The 24,442-nt window shown below is 40.1% G+C and overlaps 2 protein-coding genes and 1 long non-coding RNA gene across 3 annotated transcripts in view; 2 read left to right on the top strand and 1 right to left on the bottom strand.

Annotated features, from left to right (window-relative positions):
* The first annotated feature begins 282 nt into the window (after positions 1–282).
* On the top strand, positions 283–16,576 carry sav1 (salvador family WW domain containing protein 1). Its single transcript, XM_034195537.1, has 5 exons — positions 283–569; positions 4,438–4,914; positions 9,643–9,913; positions 10,558–10,713; positions 15,008–16,576. The coding sequence occupies exons 1-5, from the start codon at positions 476–478 to the stop codon at positions 15,219–15,221; spliced, it is 1,212 nt and encodes a 403-aa protein (XP_034051428.1). The 5' UTR covers positions 283–475; the 3' UTR covers positions 15,222–16,576.
* A 4,826-nt stretch (positions 16,577–21,402) lies between these two features.
* The window catches only part of LOC117500641, an 8,911-nt gene continuing 5,871 nt past the window's right edge, over positions 21,403–24,442 (top strand). The window contains exon 1 of the long non-coding RNA XR_004557815.1: positions 21,403–21,543. This is a non-coding gene — a long non-coding RNA (uncharacterized LOC117500641). The remainder of the gene's footprint in view (positions 21,544–24,442) is intronic.
* atl1 (atlastin GTPase 1) overlaps positions 21,934–24,442 on the bottom strand; it is a 27,821-nt gene continuing 25,312 nt past the window's right edge. The window contains exons 13-14 of the mRNA XM_034159385.1: positions 24,327–24,341; positions 21,934–22,490 (exon numbers count right to left, since the gene is read on the bottom strand). Coding sequence (XP_034015276.1) covers positions 22,377–22,490; positions 24,327–24,341 — 129 coding nt within the window. The 3' untranslated portion in view covers positions 21,934–22,376. The remainder of the gene's footprint in view (positions 22,491–24,326; positions 24,342–24,442) is intronic.

Genomic DNA, 24,442 nt, shown 5'->3' with positions numbered 1-24,442 from the left:
TTTTACACAGGTTAGTATGATCATGTAAAAAATATAAATCTGGTGATCTTTTGTAATATTTTATGCAAGAAACACTACCTATGTGTGCGCATTCTGTATTTGTGGATTTGTACTGTAATAAATTAAAAGTACTTTTTGAAAACCTCTGAATGTCTTATTCAAATGGAAATGCATGTTGCAGAGACATCTGAAAACAATGTTCACGGTGCAACCCTGCAGTATATATTTTGTCTGGCTGAGCTGCGTGCTGCTGCTGGAGTCTGCAGGCTGGCAGGAGGTCAGACTCGGTAGCGGCGCTGGCTGGGAGTCGACCAGCAGCTCAGCTAGCCGCCGGGCTAACATGCTAGTAGCCGCTTTAAACTTTAAAATGTTTTCACCTCCCGCTCTGCTAACTGAACGGCTTAGTCGCAGAGTTGGCGGGTTGTGCCATGGTATTTCAGCGCTGCGACGTTGATGTTTTCCTAGTTTTGGAGCTATGCTCTCACGAAAGAAAAGTAAAAATGAAGCGTCGAAACCAGCCGAGGTACACGGGAAGTACGTGAAGAAGGAAACGTCGCCGCTGCTCCGAAGTAAGCGCTAAAGTTTGTCCTAATGTTAGGTTTGGTGCTGAATAGGAGCCTGCTAGACGGCTGACGTTAATGTATTGATGTGTTTAGACAGATTATTACAGCTCATAAGCATCTAGCACTTTGTTTTTGCACTTTGATGTGAAGCTAATGCTAAGCTACTTAATAGCTGCGATGATCAGCTAAAGGCTGTGAGGGAGTAACTAAGCGAACAGTGTGGTAACCAAGTTAAAATGCCTGTTTCTGTCATATTTTTTTTTTTTTTTTGGTGCCGTATTCAGTGAAAGTGAGTTTGGGAAAACCAGACCAGTTATTAAAGCAACAGTCTTAAAGGGGTCGTATTCTGCAAAGTTGTTTATTAATGTGCATTAAGTGTTAAATAATTTGAGGAAACTACCAAAGTCCACACATTCTATGCGTGTAGAAGCAACGCAGTTTAAGTAATGATGTGTGAAATTATTAGTATTGGAAGTCTTATCTGTGTTCCTATTGTGAGGCACGCCCAGTTACCCAAAAATTAATTTGCATATTTACCTGGACCACATCAGAATACTGCCCAAGACGTGGTGTCATGTAGACTAAAACAGTGGGCACAGAACTCGCATGCTGAGATCGGTGCTCTGCTGGAATTGTCATGTGTAGGTCACACTGAGATTGCAAACATTTTTCTTATATTACCCACTTTTGTATTAATGTTCAAATCATATCTGATGCGCAAATGCATTGGCTTGGGTTGGGAACAGGCTACAGGCTGGCACCGTGCATGATGGATGGCTGCGTTGGTAAATAGTTTATTGGCCGTGGCTATTCGCAGCGGCCGTGTCCATAACTCACATTTCACTATTCGCACGGCAAGACTCTGGTGGCAAAACTTGGAACTACTTTTATAAACATACTGCATTCAAGATATCATGTGAATAGCCACTTCCTAGTTTATTCGTGTAATTGTTCCAAATGAAAACCTGCGCAAGCACATTTAGGCATGTGCGCATTCAAATGTTTTTGTTATTTGTCGTCTTTTCTTTTTCTTGATGGTGAGACTGGAGTTGCAGTGTGTCTTAACAGGCCTCTGATTGTCTCCGTGTGTTCAGTATTTGTCAATAAACGTAAGGCTGTGAATGTCACACACTGTCATCCGTGGTGCACCTTTGTTCTTGTTATTTTACTTCAGTGTGTGCGCGCGCTGCTCTGATATTACAGCGGCCTCACACACATTCCCACTAACATTTTTCCCTTTTCATGTTTATTCTGTTTGATAGGGTACAAAATGAACTATCCGTACATGTCTCCACATAATTTCCAGCATCTGTAGTTTACACTCGGTATAATTTCTTTTCTGTATTCATGTTGGCTGATCTGACGGGAGGGGGATTCCCAGCTCCAAGGGCCTATTTACAGGCATTTGTATATTTAAATAGGGGTGTGGAAAGGGAGGCGTTTGGTACATCTGCATGTGTGCTCAGTTCCATGTTCAGTGGGATGTGCAAATGGAACGTGCCTGGATCCATGCATACGCATACTTTGATACATCTGGATATTTTTGTGCTTACACCAGTTTTTGAGTTTTAGCGTATTCCATGTTTCAGTAGGAAATCCACGCAAGTCTGTACACGAGGCACCTCATCTCTCGTGTTTACATGCACTTCAGTAATCCAAGAATCAGAAAAATCTGGTATACATAGTTTTAGTTCATAAGTTGGATTTCTTTCAAAGTGGAGAAAAGAGAAATGGCAGGTCTTGGAAAAAGCATAGTCTGTATAGAGAAAAGACAGCGCTCTCTCCCTCTCTCCAAGACATTAGCTCTTTAGAATGCAGAAAAGCACGCAAATGTAAACGAATGAAGTAAATCTGATTAATAGTGTGCATGTTTATGTACATGCAGGGCTATTGTTGAGTCAGTGGCTGAAGTTTCATCTCTTGAACACCAGATGGCACACCTGCCCCGAGTACATATACCGTTTTGAGTAAGGAACACATTTCTGCATTTCCAAGATGCCACAAGAAACTAAAAGTACATAATTTCTTAATATTTGGAGTCAGTCTGGAATAAATTGTTGCACCCCCTCTGAGTTCTGTTTTCACATTTTCTGGTAGTGTGCATGTGTAGATGCAATCTCAGTGATGTCGGAAGTGCGCAAAGCTGTGGTCTGGATGCAGGAATTTGAATTTCCAAATATTTTATGTTTCACAAACAAGAATCCTAACCCAAACCCTTAATCTTAACACTAATCCAGGATGAAGTAACGTGTAAGGTTCCTTTGAGAATGGTTTAGATCCTCATTCTGTCACCAGAAATCACAGTCAGATTCAGGAGGGGGGGCGGGTGAGTCCGACTTTTGCTAAGGTGACAAATTGCGCAGATAACCTCTGTGATTTGTGGGTGAAAGATTGAGATGTAGTAAAAGACATAAGCTTCTTTCTTTATCTACACTTAGTATCTGTTTTTACGACACTGATGACCATATATGGTGTAACAAATTATCCCATTTACATCTTGATTGAGAGCACTCGAGGTGAGATACTCCCCTGGAGTGAGATTGTCGTTGGGCAAATCCCACCGTGTGATCCCAATTGTGATTGACACAATTGTTGCATAGACATTCCACCTTTACTAGAGGCACGCCCTCGTCATTTACTTTCATAGGTTTTATTTATTTACCCTCAAATTCTTTCTGGCAGATCAAATTGGTGAAAGATGGGAGAATGCCATGCATTAGCGTGAGAGCGTGACATGTTCAATTGCGTGTCTCACGCCGAATGTGTGAGACTTGACAGGACCACTTTAAATGTACGAGTCTCACGCCAAATGAGTGAGAGTTGACAGGTCTGTTGATTTATTTGATTTATAAAGCATATGTCCTATGCAGGATGCAAATGTGGATGATTTTGCACTTCCTAAACTGACCAACATTTCTTAAAGGGCACAGCCAACTTCTGCAGATCCTGAAGTTTTAAAAGGGATTGGATTTGTTAATCTAAAAAATAAGGCCTTAATTGCTATTAAAATGTCTTAAAAATGCAGGAAGATAGGAAGCAGGATTTTATTCATGTTTTCTTATGACATTGCAAATAAAAATATTAAAATAAATGGCAATATCTTTATTATTATTAATCAAAACCTCTTGTAATGCTACACAAGTTGAGAGCAGAACCAACAGATTTCATTTGTTTATTGCTGGAATGCTCAGAGGAGACACACTTCCAAATAGCTCAACATAACATGACTACATGGAATACTGTAAATTCAAGGAGAATAGGCTTTGGAAGGAAGGTGGTGTAATGTGGTTTAAACCAGTACCAGGGAATGTGTTCGAGGCAGGGTGCATTTTACAGAGGAATTCTTTTAAACTCTGCATAATGGTAATCAAGGTAGTGGCATTTCATGTGCAAAGTGACTGCAAAATCATCGTGCCAACAGACTGTGTATGTCTCGTCTCCACTACACCTCTACCATCCGCCTCAGGTACTGCAACCAGTGCTAGCAGATCTTCAAAAGGCACATGGTTGTACACCTACTTTATTCTGATGTTGGTCCTAAATTTCATTCCAATCTTTTTTGTTGTTCTGTAAGCTGTAGGAATACTGACAAGGCTCTTAGATGTCTCAGCTGTCTATCAACCTTGTGAATGACTTTTCTTGACTATTTTTAGGGTTTAAACTCTCCTGGCATTCATGAGATTTCTGGAAATTTGGCCGTTACTTCTTTATCTGTGTAACTGCTTTGCGCACTTGGAGAAGTCTTTCACAGTAGCAGAATTCCAATATTGTCTGGATCCAGTTCTGGAATTTTCCAACTTTGCAAATTGTACGGAACACATACATGTAAATGACAAAAGTTGACACCCTGCTTATTGTCCTCACCTGGTTTTAGATCTTATGCCCTCTTTCATCCGCCATGGACCCACCATCCCCAGACGTACAGAAGTCCCTCTGCCAGACATGGGGCCCTCTGCCTACCCTGTGGCCCCCAGCCGGGAGCCAGTGGTGTCCCGCAACAAGAGCTTCCTCCGTACACCTGTGCAACGGCCGCCTCATGAGGTGGCCCGAAGAGAGAGCCATCGCATGTCAGCACCTCCATACCTGCCTCGCAGTCTGGGAGAATTGCCCCATGAGTATGGAGGGTCCACACAGTCCTTCCTGACTGATGTGAGCCCCATGTCAGAGAACGGAGACGTTAGCCGGTATTATTATCCCTCTGAGCCTTACTATGAGAACCAACAGCAACGCCAACCCAGGAGGGTCCTGGACCGCTATCCAGAAGACTATAGATACTACGAGCACAATGAACACAACTTCCAAAGATTTCCAAGACAACACACCCCTCCTGCACCAAGCAGACCCCCTTCAGGTAACTGTCTTTTTATTTTGACTTTTTATGGTCTACATCACGTGTTTTTTCTTCTAATATTTTTAATTTAGGAGTAGAGGCAATGGAATGGTACCAACACTACAAAATGTGAAAATGTTCCTGTTGGTGTTGAATATTTTTGGTGGCTGGTCAGGGACTTCTTGATGTTGGTGCTGTATTCCAAAAAGTGTCTTCAGAGTTCCAGCATTAAGACAGCAAATGTATTCCAGAAAAATGACAGAACTAGTCGCTCTTGGTATTAAAGCACAAGTTAATTTTCTGATATTATTTACACATGAACTCACTGGTCTCTATTAGATAGAACTGTTACTAATAAACTGTTGATTGTTTATACTCACAGTAACAAGGATTCACATTCTACATACTAAACCAGTTTATTTGTATTTTGTAGTACTTTTTTAGTTTAGCAAACAGGAAAATGTCATGATGGCTATTGACTCCATGACCACTGCTTATATGCAGCTGCACTTCTGTGACATCAGAGAACAAGGATTTGATCTGAATTTTCCAGTGAGCCCGGGGTTTTTGAGGACCATTCCGACCCATTTTTTTTTTCCCCCTCCAAGTTGGAGGTCCCGAAATATTGAGTGCAGACTTTTGCTGGATGTGGCGTATGACGTGCATTTGTACCTTTCTTTTGGAACATGTGCATTTGAATCACACCAACACAAATAGTTACATTTTTTATTATTAAATTGAGAAAAGACTACAACACTTGGGGTTCACTGACCTTGAGAATTTTAAGATGACTAAGTGCTGTTTTGGAGTAGCAAAGTATCACAGATGGGTTCGTGGGCCACACAGACACCTCTGTGACAGCAGCACAGCTGTGAATTAAAAGCACAAAAGAGCAAATTTCCCTTCACTTTGTTGGAGGATGTAAATATTTTCTTGTTTATGCTGTGCACTATAAACATTAGCGTGACGTGTGTTGGCTGTTTCCATAAGATAAAGTTTGGGTGTCGTAGAACTTTTGCAGCCTACCTCAAATGATAGAGAACCTTTCATGTTGTAGCTGAATTGTCATCGTAGCACAGATGGTTTAGTATTATCACCAGCCTGATTTGGAGTGAAGTTACAAAAAGTCAGGGTTCTGCATTTTTTGATGCTTTGTTTGCCCAAATGTGCTGCTGGTAAACTAGCAATTTGGCATGCGCCCCCAGTCAGATGTCTCCCCCTCAGAGTGCTCAGTGCCATGAATCATCTGTGTTCTTGTGTGCTGTTTTTTTTTTTTGTTTGTTTTGTTTGTTTTTTTTTGTTACATTTTGTTTTTTACTTTAAACACTTAAGGTGAATGCACCGAGGAGCACAGTTCTAGTTTTCTTTTTTAATTCAGCCATACGTTTGTGCTGAGTGTTATACCATCTTTAAAAGTACTTTATTGATAAGATTTTATCGACATCGATTCCATTATCGATTCTGCTTATCAATCCGATTCCTTATCGATACCTCTTGTGAATTTTCTGTGTACTAAACAGGTTTTCTATGTCAACAACATTTTATTGAGTCTTAAAATAAATATGAAATTGGTCACTGTGTCCTTGATCTCTGGACATGAATAAAAATAAACAAAATCTGTAGTTTTTGTCAAAAGCATTTCCTTACAGACATTTTGGCACGAATGTCTCTCCATACCTCTGAGCTGAGCTCAGTCGGCTCATTTTGGGAGGAAAAAAAAACGTTTTGATCGATTGCAGTTTGTTTGTATTACAACGTTTGGAAAGAGGTGTCATTTGATTTAAATAGCGTTTCGCTTTGAATTTATTAAGTCCGACTGGACTCTATCGTTCTAACTTGACTCGGCAGAGAGCCGTGCAGCGTTTGGAGCTGTGTGAACAGAATGGAGGATGATTCTCTTTTCTTTCTTACGAGACATGAGTCCCAGTTAGTGACTTTAATCAGCACAAAAGTGACTCCCAGTTGACATTCAGGGATGAAAGTGGTGAAAAACGAAAAAAAAAGCTGTAATCCAAAATTGGCTGTGTAACTTGAATTCCAACAACTCTCACTGTCCAAATACTTCACCTGAGTCTGTGGTGTCTTTGTCACATGACCTTTGCCCTAGGCTGATCTTAAAATGTAAGAGTCAAGGTCATAAACACATAATGACTCCAGTTACATTTCACCTGCAAAACTGATCCTGAATTGGACTTTAAAGAAATACACACAAAAGTCCAGTTCTTGTAATAAAACATCAAATAGATTTTTTTTTTTAAAGTAAGACATGTAGGATGCACACAGAGCCACATGAGTGTCACTGTCACAAAGAATTAATTTGTATTCATCTGTGTTAAACATGAAGGGTGCGGGTGTTGCGCACTCTGAGTAACCCCTCAAATATGAGATTCATTCACTGCAAAGAGAATCTCTTTACTGCGGTGGCCAAGAGAGACCACAAACAACGCTTCCAAAAAATTAAGGCAACACTAGCAAATGCAGCAAACACTAACAAATTAAAGAAAAACAAACACTTGCAACAATTCCAAAGCAGAAACATCTTGCAAATTTAGAAAAATGCCCTGCAGACACAGAGAAATGTAAGTGAATTGTAACATCTAGCACATGTAACAAGTTAATTTGACATGTCAAAAACACAAATGCCCTGGAAAGCTATACAACATAAGTATTAGTAATAACACACAAAGAGGATTCTGCACAGAGGACTTTTACTAACATCTGCTCAGTGCATAGAAAATAAATTAATGAAACATGAAAATATGGCTAGTTTAAGAGTAAAACTAGAGCACAGTGCTCGTAAAGCGCAAGCCTCCGCCAACACTAGTTTCCAATTCCACAAATTTTTACCTTGGAAAAAAATTTTTCAAGGTCAAAGTCCTGTTAGAAGTGTCTTTTCATAAGCTAAAATACAATTCAAAATGTTTAAAAAAGTGTGTGTGTGTGGCATCCGCTAAATCTGTAATCTGAGGTGCCAGTATGTCACACATTAGTGATAGAGGCACTTTTGATTGAGATATAATGCAAAATGTACACAAACTGGGCTTTTCAATTTTAAATTCAAATGTCCACAAAATCCACAACCTGTTTCAGATCTGGGTCAAACTTTGTCAGGTGATAGTGAGTGCCAGTCTGCACCTCACTTTCAAATACGAGAGTGATTGGGGCATGTTTGATAAAGATATGATGTAAAATATACATCAAAAGGTGTTTTCAATGTTCAATTTAAATGGCCACAAAATCTGTAATCTGGTTCAGATCCCGATCAAACTGTCAGTCGATAAACAATACCATCCTACATAACACTGTCAAATATGAAAGAAAGTTTATCTTTTTTGACAGTTGTGAATTTTTGAAAATTCATTAAATGTTAAAGATAGGGATTTTTCTAATATTCCAAGATTTTTCCTGACTTTGACCTTTGACCTATAACCTTGAAAATTTAATTCTTTCTTGCCTATCAAATATGAATCTTCAGTAAAACTTTCCAAATGATATATTAAAAAAATGTGGGCTCTGGGCTGTTCACAACAAACAAGGGCAACAACAACCTCCTCCAATGACATTGGCGGAGGTAATAATCAATAAAGGTAAACAATTACTCAACCAGGTAGAAATTAAGCTAGTAGAGTTCTGTAATGTACAGAACAGTGTCAATTGGGCAGAAACATCATATTGTGTTGGTAGGACTTCTGTTGTGTTGTAACTATTTACAGTGAGACTGTGTTTTTCCAGGTATTATGTGAATTTGCAGGCAGCACGGTGGCTTAGTGGTTAGCAGTGTTGCCTCACAGTGAGAAGGTCATGAGTTCGATTCCCACCTGTGACCTTTGCATGTTCTCCCCATGTTTGCGTGGGTTTTCTCTGGGTTTTCTCCACATCCAAAGACATGCAGGTTAGGTGGATTGGAAACTTTAAAATTGTCTGTAGGTGTGCGTGCGGGTGTGACTGTGTTTGTTGTGTGTTTGTGGCCCTAGGCTGTGACAGACTGGTGTCCTGTCCAGAGTGTACCCCCACAACCCTTAATTGGACTAAGCAGTTGAAGGTGTGTGTGAGAATTTGCAACAAACTACTTGCCTGATTCTATTGTTCATTGTCAGTCAAATTCTGAGAAAACATTGTGTTTTAGTTCTGAAGTGAAAATGGCTTGCTCTCATTTCTCTGAATAAAAGGGCAGAGTAGATGAGGAGGAGGAGGAGTTCATTTCTGCAGAGCGCTCACACATTCCATCACTTCACAGCTTCAGTTCTTTTGTGTGTCATGTAGAATTTTATTAGATTGTAGCCTCCATTTTGCTGAGAGATTTCATTCCTCACATACTTCCTTGTTTTTAATTGTCAGAAGATCCCTCCAGGATGGTTAGTTTACAGTGACAGTGGTCCTCGTGACTCCTCACAGTCCCCGGGCTTCACATTCTTCAGTGATTGTGCAGATGTTGTTGCTCAGAGCTGAAGAGTAAAGATGCTCAGTCACTAGTCAGAGAAAGAAGGCGTCTCTCTGCACGCTGTGTAAAATCTAAATCAGTCAGGCTTTAAAAAGCAATTCTTTGCAGTCCTGCAGTGAGTACAGTTGTTAAACACATTGACCTTTTAAATGCTGTACATTCCTGTCGCAAAACTGGCATTTTCTCATACAGAATGTCCATGTCCCTAAAATATTTTTTTATTTCCCAGATGTGTTGTTTGGCGGCAGCACATCTGCTGTTTGTTTAGTCCATCCCGGTTTCTAAAAAGAAATGTTTGTTTTCCTCAGGCATAGGTCGAATACAGGCCAAGTCACTCGGGAATCTGTCCAGTCTAACAGCAGAGGACCTCCCCCTTCCGGCTGGCTGGACTGTTGACTGGACCATTCGTGGCAGGAAGTACTACATTGACCACAACACTAACACGACACACTGGAGCCACCCTCTGGAGAGGGAGGGGCTCCCTCCAGGCTGGGAGAAAGTGGAGTCTGCTGAATTTGGGGTCTACTACGTGGATCACATCAACAAGAGGGCACAGTATCGCCACCCTTGTGCCCCAAGGTATGCTGTTTAAAAATAGTATTCAGCATAGAAATGGATACATATACACACACACACTCTTCTATTTTTCCCACAGCCAATGAGCTCAGCGTCACTGTGCGGGGAGTCACTCGGTCATGCAACATGTCATTTGTGAGCAAAATGACTTCAGTTCTACTGGCCTGATTGTCACCAGAGTTTTTGTATGCATAGTGACCTCAAGAAGCCTATTGATTTTGGGGTCAAAAGGTCAAAGATCAACATAACTGAACTGTACTGTACTTGTCAATGATAAAGTTGTTAGTGTTTGCTCAGGGTGCTGTGGGTTAGTGCAGACAATACACTTGTTTATGCCATGAATGGGATTATTTCAGAAATTATCAGAAAATGTATTTTGAATTTTTTTTTTTTTGTAATTTATTCTTTATTGTCTTTTCCACTTTGTACAATTACAGAAGACAAAAATAACATTGTTGAAAATAGTAATAAGAAAACAAACAAAAAAAACAACAAATATTAACAACATACAAACTTATAGCTTTAAACCGGGGTGTGATACTTTGAATTTTTTTTGTTTGTTTTTTTTTCGTGGACGAGCACAGGAAAGTTTCTCATGAGTGTGATAGCATAAAGTGTAAAGTCCTCTCATTTTGTCTTCATTCCAGCGTGCCACGCTATGACCAGCCTCCTCAGTTACCGCCTCCTGTAACCTATCAGCCGCAACCCGCAGAGCGGAACCAGCCGGTCCTGGTGCCAGCTAACCCATACCACACAGCAGAGATCCCAGACTGGCTGCAAGTGTACGCCCGCGCTCCCCTCAAGTTAGTACTCATCATTCACCCTCAGTAGATGTAGTGGCTGATGATTCAGGTTTAGCTGTTTGAGCCACAGTTGTGCACGTTGTGACTTGAAGTCATAACGTTCATGAAAGAATGATTGTTTCCCCATATTCATGTTTTGAATAATAACCTGTGTTCCTTGTAAAATAATGAAAATGAGAGGTGACGACAGCTTTGCACGAAGTCATTTAATCAAGAACTAGTGTGAAGAGGTGGGCGTTGCCTCATGACAAGATTAGACCATTGTTCAAACTTAGTGGTCACATGACCTGCTCGGGTGGGGCGATGACTCAAAGATAATGTCTTGGCAATGTGGCGGCGTGTGTGATGTTTTGAAGTACAATAGTGTTCAGAATAATAGTAGTGCTGTGTGACTAAAAAGATTAATCCAGGTTTTGAGTATATTTCTTATTGTTACATGGGAAACAAGGTTCCAGTAGATTCAGTAGATTCTCACAAATCCAACAAGACCAAGCATTCATGATATGCACACTCTTAAGGCTATGAAATTGGGCTATTAGTACAAAAAAGTAGAAAAGGGGGTGTTCACAATAATAGTAGTGTGGCATTCAGTCAGTGAGTTTGTCAATTTTGTGGAACAAACAGGTGTGAATCAGGTGTCTCCTATTTAAGGATGAAGCCAGCACCTGTTGAACATGCTTTTCTCTTTGAAAGCCTGAGGAAAATGGGATGTTCAAGACATTGTTCAGAAGAACAGCGTAGTTTGATTAAAAAGTTGATTGGAGAGGGGAAAACGTATACTCAGGTGCAAAAAATTATAGGCTGTTCATCTACAATGATCTCCAATGCTTTAAAATGGACAAAAAAACCAGAGACGCATGGAAGAAAACAGAAAACAACCATCAAAATGGATAGAAGAAGAACCAGAATAGCAAAGGCTCACCCACTGATCAGCTCCAGGATGATCAAAGACAGTCTGGAGTTACCTGTAAGTGCTGTGACAGTTAGAAGATGCCTGTGTGAAGCTAATTTATTTGCAAGAATCCCCCGCAAAGTCCCGCTGTGAAATAAAAGACGTGCAGAAGAGGTTACAATTTGCCAAAGAACACATCAACTGCCCTAAAGAGAAATGGAGGAATATTTTGTGGACTGATGAGAATAAAATTGTTCTTTTTGGGTCCAAGGGCCGCAGACAGTTTGTGAGACGACCCCCAAACTCTGAATTCAAGCCACAGTTCACAGTGAAGACAGTGAAGCATGGTGGTGCAAGCATCATGATATGGGCATGTTTCTCCTACTATGGTTTTGGGCCTATATATCGCATACCAGGTATCACGGATCAGTTTGGATATGTCAAAATACTTGAAGAGGTCATGTTGCCTTATGCTGAAGAGGACATGCTCTTGAAATGGGTGTTTCAACAAGACAGTGACCCCAAGCACACTAGTAAACGAGCAAAATCTTGGTTCCAAACCAACAAAATTAATGCCTCACAGATGTGAAGAAAAACTGTGGTTATACAACTAAATACTAGTTTAGTGATTCACAGGATTGCTAAAAAAGCAGTTTCAACATAATAGTGTTGAGTTTGTAGCGTCAACAGCAGATGCTACTATTATTGTGAACACCCCCTTTTCTACTTTTTTTACTAATAGCCCAATTTCATAGCCTTAAGAGTGTGCATATCATGAATGCTTGGTCTTGTTGGATTTGTGAGAATCTACTGAATCTACTGGTACCTTGTTTCCCATGTAACAATAAGAAATATACTCAAAACCTGGATTGATCTTTTTAGTCACATAGCACTACTATTATTCTGAACACTACTGTAAATCTAATGTTTGGTCCAATTGACTTGCTGCGTTTGTGAGTCTCAGTCCTTCAGCCAATTCTCTGATTGACCAAAATATGAAAAGAAAGGTCTCCACCGCCTTTTGTGGGACGCTGTGTACAAATACCCAGAACCCATCAGTCAGGCTGCTGATTACAGCTCAGGCAATACATTTATCTCCCAGTGTCATGATGCTTGGGTGCTGATTCCTTATCTATCATGAATCTTTAAAAAATGTGATTCCACAAGTACTGCACATCAATATTGCTGTATAATGTGATTTTTCCTTTTGCAACACAAGATTTTGGGGGGAAAGGTTAATTACATACTTCTACAGACTACAAGAACAATGCATGTTGGGGGTTTGAGCAATCTACGGTTATTGTTTGTAGTGTCTGCCTGAAACAGGCGGTGTCACACAATGTTCAAATAAGGTCAAATACATTCTGCTCTCTGCTGAATAAAAGTGGTACTACATTCTTTCGCCTCATCTATAAGTAATTGCCTGGGCCGCCGTAAGGGCACACAATTATTTGCCTCAGTTTGATTTTGAGTCGGTCGTTCTTCTGGTTGTGCTGTAACAGACGCAGCCTGTGATTTAAAACATAGATCCAGTAAGTGTAAACCAAACTGGACAAACTAAGTAACAATTATATAACGGCTGAGTGGATACTTGTCATTTGATTAGTGGGTTGTATGTTATGTGACATGGATTATTCATACTATTTGCCGTGTGTTTAATTGACTGTGCAGTAGTTCTGTTTATAGCGTGCAGTTTTGGTGCTATTTGAAATTTGCTATTGCACGCCACGACCACCGTGCGCGCTCACACTACCGGGGGCGGCGTTTGGCTAAACATACCAGAGGTTTGTTGTGCTGATGGGCGAAGATTTGAAGGAGCTATTGATGGTGCTAATTCTTCTAACACAAAAAGAACAAAAAAAAAATCCACTCCACTGTAAGCCGTCTGGAGGCAGGAAGAGCTGATAGGATGAAAAGCTGATGTGATTTTTCGCTGGACTGAGGACCTACACAAAGTTTTTTTTTTTTTTTTTTTTTTTTTTTTTGGAAGTACACGATGTCAGTGCACGGCATGAAATATCCGTACCATTGAACTCATAAACATTCATTATTTGTATAATAATTAATACACACCCTGCAACACAACCACTTCCCGCTGATTGTACTTCACCTGAAGTGACACACAGCGATCACAGAGAATATCATCCTGCTGTCCAACAGTGCTTCTTTCTTCACAGGGCTTCGAAACCTTCAGTATTTCACAGTTTCACATGACAGCCATTAAACAGCCAGTTGCCATCATCAATTTTGTGTCTTTTCATGCTTTAATTTTTCTAGCCACAGTCAGTAAGCCACCAATGCCAGATTCACACGGCAAGATAATTATGCTGCTTTCTGACCCGATCGTCCTCTTCCGACAATCTTAAGAAAGCCCCAGCTATTGTGATGCAGTGCTCTAGTCTGCTCGGAAGGACATCGGGCCCGCTCAGACCTCAAATAGTGAAAATTCGACATGTTGTCTTGGCCTGATATCCTGTGCGGTGTGCCACAAGCACGCAGCGTGTAGCCAATCAGAAAGTGGGGTGATGGAAGCACGCAAGGGAATCCAAATTTGTTTACGGCGAAGTCAAGTTGAATCTCGAGAGGTTTCACGAGATTTCCCGTCTGACCTGGGAGTGTTCATGAGTGAAATCTGTTCGTGTGTGGTGTGTTGTCTTTACCATGTAGCTGCACACCACACACTGTATGACCAAAACTGTTATGTATCTATGATTTTTTTTTCTCCCCCCCCCCCCCCCCCCCCACGTGTGGAGTTACAGATATTGAAAATTTTAAGATCTTGCCATATGAACCAGGCGTAAGCACCGACATCACTGACAGGTCACCTTCAGAGTCCCGTGTCCACAACACAGCTGACCTGTTGCGATCGTGAACCCGGCTTTGGTTCCTCTCCCAGCCTTCCTGGTCACACGCTTGCAAAACTGAATAAACTTGTGCTCCTTTTTCATAGACATGTAAAAATAAAACGTGGACACAGTAAACAATGGGACTGTAAATTAGGCTGATGATAGGATGAAGGTAGTCGGGGCTTCAGACCTGTCACGGTTGGTTGCATAAATCATCTGTTTTTCATTTTCATGTTTTTGTTGTTACACCCCTGTTATGCTTGGGGGGTGGGTGTTAGGTAAATGTTTAGGATTCAGATAAATCTCACTACTGGAGCCTTGATACATATTTTTGTCTTCCAAGTTTGGACATTTGCAGTGAATTTGCGTTTCCTCTCAGGAGCACCACCAGCTTTTGTTACATCTTAACCCTCACCCTCAGTGAGCAGAGCAGCGTTTGTGTTTGTGCTGTTCTCAGCCATGATCATCCTTCGCCGTTGCCCTGCAGTGATCACTAGTGGTCATAAGCTGTCACACGGTCCCATAAAAATACAATAAATCTTTTGCTGTAACCCAGGTACGACCACATCCTGAAGTGGGAGCTGTTCCAGCTGGCAGACTTGGACACGTACCAGGGCATGCTGAAGCTGCTGTTCATGAAGGAACTGGAGCACATCGTCAAATCGTATGAGGCGTACCGGCAGGCCCTGCTGTCAGAGGTGGAGGCTCGCAAACAGCGGCAGCAGTGGTACGCCCAGCAGCACAGCAAGAACTTCATAGGGAACATGTGACGGACATCTCACTGCCTGTGTGGAGGCTGGCCACACCCCTCTGAGGTTTCCACAGTTTGGGAGCGGTCAGAGTTTCTTTTGAAATGCTGATCGGCTTTTAATCGCTTCTACCAAACTCCTCGCTTGATCCAAATATACCAGCCAGGAGGTCAGAGACACAGGACGACTCGGGGCTCCCGTGCGACACCCCAAATATGACTGAAGCACAAGACAATGAAGCAAAAGATGTTAAGATGGTGCATGTGAGGAGTCTGATTTTGGTGCCATTTCTCACCACTGCCTTAAAATTGACTTGCTGTATGGATTTTTATTTTTTTTATTATTATTCTTAACAGTGAGGGGTACAGAGCTTGGGTGGAGGAAAAAACCTGCTCTGGATATTTGTCCAAAAAGAAAATGCTGAAATTGTAGCTTTCAGTGAAGTTACAGGGTTTTTTTTTTTTTCTCTTCCTGTCAGCTCCTCTTGTGTAGATAGCAAGTATTTTGTCTTTTCCCCCTCTGGAAGGCAGCTTGTAAGTTGTTTCCATATGAAACACTTTGACAACCCCCCCCCAATCATTTGTTAGCCTCATAAACTGAAACACTTTTTCATTACACATTATTTCCTATGATTATATCCTCTATCTGACAATCCACCAAAACCCTAACATATATTTAAGTTTTGATATGAAAACTCTATTTAAAGTCCTTCTTGGGTAAAGCATCACATTTGATGCAGCGGTTTGAGTATCTCTCAGCATTTGTGAGAGACAGGAATATTCTTGTGTGTGTATGATTATAAAAATAAGCTACTGGAACTTTTTAAATTTGCAAGTCAAGGCTTTCAGAAGAGTTGTTAACTTTTCAAATAAGTGCAATTATTTTTCTGCTTGTTTAATCCTTTGTATTTGTTTTCTTGATACAGCATTTTTTTTTTAACCACGTTTGATTGTTTGCATCTTGAAGGCTCATTTTATTGATCACCAATCACTTACATCCAGAAATTTATTCATAGGTCTTGTCCAGTAAATGCCAATAATTATTATTTTGCCACAAATTTTTTATTTTTAATCCTCAGGCAGTTTAATATCTGATCTGTAACTTCTTTTTTTTTTTTTTTACAAATGGCATTGGTCATTGCAACATTTTGAATTTTGAGGATTGCAAATGGAACATAAGCAACACCGCTTGCAGTGTGGAAAAATACCCCTTTAGGATGTAGCAGTGATTCTGTGATGCCCTTTAACTTTCCTGCACCTCAGACTGACGATGACACTAAACGGTGTTTGTGGAACACAGTTTAATTCAAGCTGCAATCTGTTTTGTATATCTGCACATTATGCTATTGGCCTTAATAAATTACTCAAGTTTGGTTTTGTTTCATTTGGTCCAACTTTTTTTTCATATTATTTGTAACTGAAATTGTGCATCATGTGTGTACGTTGGTTTACTGTTGGTATTTGACGGTTCAGTGCACGGAGACTCCTGTGACATCCAGTGTTTAAATTCATGAATATAGTTCTTTATGCCTTCTTTTTTGACAATACATTTAACTAATAGTGAGAATGGAGTCTAAATGCAAGAAAATGTTCCTGGTTCGACTTGAATACACACTCCAACTTGAATTAGAAAATGAAGTTTTAAGATGTCAAGTTGTGCTGAGGTGCTTCTTCATGTGCAGGCTTCACTTAATGTTCATTATGTTGTGGAAGACCAGAGAAGAAGCTCTGCTGCAGCAACCTGCTAAATGTAGACTCACTGAGGTCAAAGCTCGGCCTGAACTTGTTAGACACAAGTCTTCATATTCTGTTAATCAGACAAACGCGCGTGTGTATGTGTTGTGGGGGGGGGGGGGGGGGGTAGTTTTGGCTGTTGCAGCTGTAGAGGGTTTTTCCAATGAAGAAATTCAAATGAAAATACTGCAGTAACAGTCGAACGATCTGCACACAGAACGTGCCGTCGCTGATTAAGAGCTGTCTGTTTACAAATGTGAGGCGTTCAGGAAACGCGAGAGTCGGCCAGGGGCCTCTTCCTCATGCAACAGATGATTCAAGTTAAAGATGATGAAAGAGAGGTGGAATGAAGATCCTGTCCAAAGCATGTTTTTTGCTCCGCCTAACACCGAGCTTCCATTCCTCACACAATAAATACATTCCACGGCTTTGCTTGAACATTGAGCGAGAAACAACAATGGCCACATCACAATGGACCCTGCCCCTCGACTGCAGACAATAATTAGCTTCATTGTGCAAACTTACAGTAAGGTCCAAAAGTTTTGGGACTATGCCCCCACCACCCCCACCCCTTAGTTGAAATGTGTTTGTAGTGTAGATTTTCAGCTTTAATTCAAGGGATTTCACAAAAATATCACAATACACTAGAAACTGCGCCCGTAGAGCGCAAACCTCCGCCAACACTAGTTTCCAATTCCACAAATTTTTACCTTGGAAAAAATTTCAAGGTCAAAGTCCTGTTAGAAGTGGCTTTTCATAAGCTAAAATATAATACAAAATGTAGATCAAAAAGGCTTTTCAATGTTAAAAACAAATATCTGCTAAATCCGCAATACGGATCAGATGCAGATCAAACTTCGTCTATTCAATGAGAGAGCCAGTTTGCACCTCATTGTCACAAATAAGAGTGATTGCGGTACTCCGGACTGAGATATAATGCGAAATGTACACCAAATGGGGTTTTCAGTATTACATTCAAAGGTCCACAAAATCCACAATCTGGATCAGCTCTGGATCAAACTTTGTCAGGTGATAGTGAGTGCCAGTTTGCAAATTCCTTTCAAATATGAGAGTGATTGGGGCATGTTGGGTTAAGATGTAATTTAAATTATACATTAAATGGGGTTTTCAATGTTAAATTTAAATGGCCACAAAATCTGAAATCCGGATCAAATTTTGTCTGTGTATAAAAGATACCATCTTGCATAATACTCTCAAAAATGAAAGAAATTCTATCATTTTTTTGACAGAGTTCTGAATTTCAGAAAATTCATTTAATGTTAAAGGATAGGGATTTTTCCAAATTTACAAGATTTTTTTCTGACTTTGACCTGTGACCTTGAAAATTGAGTCAGTTCTTGCCCATCAGGGTATAACTTCTATGTAAAAATTTCATAAGGATAAATGAAAAATTGTGGGTTACAGCCTGTTCACAAACAGACAGACAAGCAAACGGGGTGAAAACAACCTGTAGTAAGTGTAATGTAAATCATCACTTTTACAGCCAGTTTTCTTTAGACAAGTCGGGAGGGATACATGAACATTTCTGAGTCAGTGAATGCATGTTGTAGACTTCATTTGCATCAATCAAATAAATACAAACAGGATGGTGCTTTACAGTATGTGTCGAGAGTAGGCAGTTCCTAAAAACTGAGTGACCCTCCAAAAAGGAGATTGAGGGAAGCCACCATGGCGCCCATGACAATTCTGAAGGAGTTACAGACTTTTGTGGATGTGATTGGAGAAACTGCATAATGAAACTTTTAACTTGCATAGAGTGGCACAGAGAGGAGTTTTGTCAAAAAAAAAAAAAAGCAACCAGACGCCAATTTCCTTGTACTTCACCGTGAAGCTGTTGTACAATGCAGTTTCTACAACCCCTGGCAAAAATTATGGAATCACCGGTATCGGAGGACGTTCATTCAGTTGTTTAATTTTGTAGAAAAAAAGCAGATCACAGACATGACACAAAACTAAAGTCATTTCAAATGGCAACTTTCTGGCTTTAAGAAACACTATAAGAAATCAAGAAAAAAAAATTGTGGCAGTCAGTAACGGTTACTTTTTTAGACCAAGCAGAGGGAAAAAAATATGGACTCACTCAATTCTGAGGAAAAAATTATGGAATCACCCTGTAAATTTCCATCGCCAAAACTAACACCTGCATCAAATCAGATCTGCTCGTTAGTCTGCATCTAAAAAGGAGTGATCACACCTTGGAGAGCTGTTGCACCAAGTGGACTGACATGAATCATGGCTCCAACACGAGAGATGTCAATTGAAACAAAGGAGAGGATTATCAAACTCTTAAAAGAGGGTAAATCATCACGCAATGTTGCAAAAGATGTTGGTTGTTCACAGTCAGCTGTGTCTAAACTCTGGACCAAATACAAACAACATGGGAAGGTTGTTAAAGGCAAACATACTGGTAGACCAAGGAAGACATCAAAGCGTCATGACAGAAAACTTAAAGCAATATGTCTCAAAAATCGGAAATGCACAACAAAACAAATGAGGAACGAATGGGAGGAAACTGGAGTCAACGTCTGTGACCGAACTGTAAGAAACCGCCTAAAGGAACTGGGATTTACATACAGAAAAGCTCAACGAAAGCCATCATTAACACCTAAACAGAAAAAAACAAGGTTTCAGTGGGCTAAGGAAAAGCAATCGTGGACTGTGGATGACTGGATGAAAGTCATATTCAGTGATGAATCTCGAATCTGCATTGGGCAAGGTGATGATGCTGGAACTTTTGTTTGGTGCCGTTCCAATGAGATTTATAAAGATGACTGCCTGAAGAGAACATGTAAATTTCCACAGTCATTGATGATATCGGGCTGCATGTCAGGTAAAGGCACTGGGGAGATGGCTGTCAGTACATCATCAATAAATGCACAAGTTTACGTTGATATTTTGGACACTTTTCTTATCCCATCAATTGAAAGGATGTTTGGGGATGATGAAATCATTTTTCAAGATGATAATGCATCTTGCCATAGAGCAAAAACTGTGAAAACATTCCTTGCAAAAAGACACATAGGGTCAATGTCATGGCCTGCAAATAGTCCGGATTTTAATCCAATTGAAAATCTTTGGTGGAAGTTGAAGAAAATGGTCCATGACAAGGCTCCAACCTGCAAAGCTGATCTGGCAACAGCAATCAGAGAAAGTTGGAGCCAGATTGATGAAGAGTACTGTTTGTCACTCATTAAGTCCATGCCTCAGAGACTGCAAGCTGTTATAAAAGCCAGAGGTGGTGTAACAAAATACTAGTGATGTGTTGGAGCGTTCTTTTGTTTTTCATGATTCCATAATTTTTTCCTCAGAATTGAGTGATTCCATATTTTTTTCCCTCTGCTTGGTCTAAAAAGTAACCGTTACTGACTGCCACAATTATTTTTCCTGATTTCTTATAGTGTTTCTTCAAGCCAGAAAGTTGCCATTTGAAATGCCTTTAGTTTTGTGTCATGTCTGTGATCTGCTTTTTTTCTACAAAATTAAACAACTGAATGAACGTCCTCCGAGGCCGGTGATTCCATAATTTTTGCCAGGGGTTGTATAATCACACCCATAAAAGGTTATACTCCTTCAGAGATGTCATGGGCACCTTGGTGGCATCCATCACTCCTCCTTGCACAGTGTCAGTTTTTTGAGATTGAGAAAGATTTATCAAAATATCTTACTTGAATTTCTTCTTTGTTCAGTTTCAGTTCAATTTATTTCATTTTATATAGCGCCAAATCACAAAAAAACTGTCTTAAGGCGCTTCACACAAGTCAGGTCTAGCCAACCCCTAGAGCAAGCACACAGGCTTCGTTTAAATTTTTTTTATATATATATTTGGTAATTCTTTAATTTGATTTTTGTGATTGTTAGTATGGACAAAGCAGATGGTCACCACTCAAGAGTCTGGTCTGCTTGAGGTTTCTTCCTCAAAAAATGCTGGAGGGAATTTTTCCTTACTAATGTTGCCTACGTGCTTGCTCAGGGTGGTTGGTAAGGTTTGACCTTACCCTCATGAGGTGCCTTGGGGCAACGTATATTGTGATTTGGTGCCATATAACACAATTGATCATTTTTATATCTTTTTGGCAATAAATAGTTTCTCCATAGTCATCACATCAGATGCATTTTTACTGAATATTTTTGTCAGCTATCGAATATGTGTTGTCAGTTTTCCACAATCATCATTCCACTTTGGAAATATATATATAGATACTAATTGCACTGGTATACAGCCAAAGTGCTTCTGAAATAAAGATAGTCAAACTTTACTAATTTTGGGCCACAGAGAATGAAAATGTTTGAAATTGTTGACTGGCTGTAGTTTTAAGAAATGCTACTACTGTGCTACTAAGGATTAATATATAACCCTTTTGGTGAATTTTAAAGTGTTACAAAAACAGGTGAAATATTATACAGTCAGAGAAACATAAAAAAAGACCTACTGTAAACACAATAGATGCAAAATGTAAAACCTTGTATATCTTGGAAACAGTAGCCAATTAGCCACTGTTATTGTCATATTTGAATTCAACATGCCAAAATCCATAATAAAAAGCACATTTTATTTCTGAAGAAGACAACTTCTAAATATTTGCATACCAGTGTTATTAATGATGGATGAAAGTTCATTTGGGAATGTTCATGTATCCATCCCCTGACTTCTCCAAAGAAACCTGGCTGTAAAAGGTGATGTGTATTAAATATTTAATATATATATATATATATATATATATATATATATATTTCATTTGTACTCTGAAAATTGAGTCACTCTGTATGTGAATGGCTGTAAGCCCTCAATGGTTAATGTGATATTTTTGTTAAAGGTCTTGAATTAAAGTTAAAATCTACTCTACAAGCACATGTCCATTTCAACTACATTGCGGTGGTGTACAGAGACAAAACTGTCCAGATACTTATGGACCTGACTGTCCAAGCCAATGAAAGTCAAAATGCTGAATTCAAAATATTAAAAATTTGCCTGGTTTGAGTTTTTACCATGCTAATGACTGTAACATACAATAGATATTTTAAAATTCAAACATTGCCTAGATATTCTTATGAACAGCACGAAACTTCAAATAACAGAACAATAATAATTACAAATGTGGATTCAGCCGTATGTGGAAACCACTGTCAGAGAAACTGATGAAAAATACCAAACCAGTCGCTGACAGAAGGTCTAATATGATGAGTCCAGAGCACCTACTGTACAGGTGTTAGATTTACACACACAAAACATCAACGTGAGAGACAGTAATACACGCCATCCTCTGCCTGAACGTAGACGCGGGCTGAGAAGATGGTCTGTCGGTAACTATACAAGAACGTTACACAATTCAAGTGGTGAAAGCGGTGTTTGAGTCCGCCAGCAGGTGCCTGATAGGTGAGTATCTGTCCGTCACCAGGAAGTCCCTACTGCATTCCCATCCATTCAGTCCCTCTTCCTGTCCTGCTCCTCGGCGACCTCCTCCACCTGAGAGTCAGGGAAGGCGTGGTGATACAGGTGCCTGTGATTGGCTGCTACATTGTAGAGCTTGTAGAGAGCCTGCACGGCAGAAGCACATAGAGACGATTACAGGAAAAGAATGTCTCCTCCAATGATTAGTCAACAAAACATAACCGTAGGACACGCGCATTTTCAATGGGCGACAGTGAGAGAAACAGGCAGCAAGGCAAGTGTTACCGTACATCTTAATTTGTTTAACCGTCAACAAAAAGGTTCTGATTTCAGCCAAGTATGTTCTGTTGTAGCAGGATTACACAACATTTTTGTGCTCCAGATCATCATGTCTTCACTGATCTTTGTGAAATCATAAGTTGGTTCATTTGTGACTTTAGATTAGACAGAACTTTATTAATCCCTTGGGAAGAATACGTCAGGGAAATTGAGGTTCCAGCAGCATTGTATAGCAGCACACAGGGTAAGAAGCACACAGAGCATCAAAAGTGAAAGAAGAAAAAAAAACTGCAAATATAAATACCAGACATACTGCTCGCTACCAGTTTTCTGGCTACTACTGTTCCTCTCCTTCCTGTCCTCCATCTTCCTGTTACTTCTCCTTCCCCTGAGTGAGGAGTTGTACAGTCTGATGGAGTGTTTCAGTCTGTTGGTCCTGCACTTGGGAGGGAGCAGTCTGTGGCTGAAGAGGCTCCTCTGGTTGCTGATGACGGTGTGCAGAGGGTGACTGGGGTCGGCCATAATGTCCATCAGTTTGTCCAGTGTTCTCTTCTCTGCCACCATCACCAGAGAATCCAGCTTCATGCAAACCACAGATCCAGCCCACCTGATCAGTTTGTCCTTCTTGGATGTGCTGCCCCCCAGCACATTAAAGGCTGGTTTTAACAATGGTAAAGAAAGATCAAAAGACCATCAGGACTTCACGGACATTTCTGACATCACAAGGCAGGATTTCAGGAATGTTAAAGTGGTCTGAAGTTTAAAAAAATTTAACAAGATTTGGATCATCATGACTTTACAGATCTTTCTGACATCATAAGGTGGTTTGTTGTGATGTCAGATCAGAAGGCCAGTTTTTATCTATGGGAAAGGCCAAACCTTAACGATTTTAAGGAAAGCCAGATCATCAGGACATACTGTAACAGATGCTTATGACATAATAGACAATTATGTAATAGGGTATTATAACATAATAAATTATTTTGTGACATCAAAAGGCAAGTTTTCAAAAATGTTCAAAGTCAAAAGGTAAAAAATTTGAAGGCAATCTGGACCATTCGGACTTCATTGATCTTTGTGACATCATAAGGCACATTTTCAAGAATGTTATATACGTAGTGATCAAAAGGCAAAACTTTTCAAGGACTTCATAGATCTTTGTGACAACAGAAGCTAAATGCGCTGCGTTTCTGTAGAGCTACTTTCAGTCTGATGGAGGAGCTCAAAGCGCTGTATAGAGACTCCTTACATTCACCCATCAGTGTCAGGGTGCGTCCATGTAAGGCGCCCTGCTGCACACCACAACTGTACAGAGCATTACGGATGTTGCTCAAAGGCACCTTAGTGAGTTTGCTGATGGGGAAGTGAACTGAGGAGCCTCTCTCATTACAAGCCCAACACCCTAACCTTCAGGTCACAAACTCCCTGGTAGGTTTTCTGTCACATCCCAAGACACGTTTTAAAGAATGTTACAGGAAAACAAATATTCTGAAGGAGATATAAATAACCCCTATAAAATGTGTCATGTTTTTAGATATCTTGTATCTAAACATCTGTCTGTTGTGCTTTTTAATTATTTTAAAAATCTGACATTTTACACATTAATGGAGACATGCACTCCCCCTGAAGAAAACTAACCCTAACCCAAAAAAAAGGCCCTTTAATTGATGCCCTTTAAAATGCTTTTGTGTGAAAGCTGCTTACCTCATTTGTGCTCCCCTGTGGAGATATGAGAGGAAAAAATGGATATTGTGAGTACATTTTGACAGTCAGGTAAAGATGTTTTAATTATAAAACAGCTTTTTTTATAATCTAGTGTT

The sequence above is a fragment of the Thalassophryne amazonica genome, chromosome 19 (assembly GCF_902500255.1).
Source record: "Thalassophryne amazonica chromosome 19, fThaAma1.1, whole genome shotgun sequence".
Classification (NCBI taxonomy): domain Eukaryota; kingdom Metazoa; phylum Chordata; class Actinopteri; order Batrachoidiformes; family Batrachoididae; genus Thalassophryne; species Thalassophryne amazonica.
The sequence above is the reverse complement of the archived record's forward strand: the minus strand, read 5'-3'. Positions and strand labels throughout refer to the sequence as shown.

Excerpts from the sequence above, each read along its gene's own strand:
- sav1 (XM_034195537.1), top strand. The coding sequence starts at position 476 with ATGCTCTCACGAAAGAAAAGTAAAAATGAAGCGTCGAAACCAGCCGAG. Across the intron at positions 570-4,437 it reads AACGTCGCCGCTGCTCCGAA|ATCTTATGCCCTCTTTCATC; the intron begins GTAAGCGCTAAA and ends ACCTGGTTTTAG. Across the intron at positions 10,714-15,007 it reads TACGCCCGCGCTCCCCTCAA|GTACGACCACATCCTGAAGT; the intron begins GTTAGTACTCAT and ends GCTGTAACCCAG.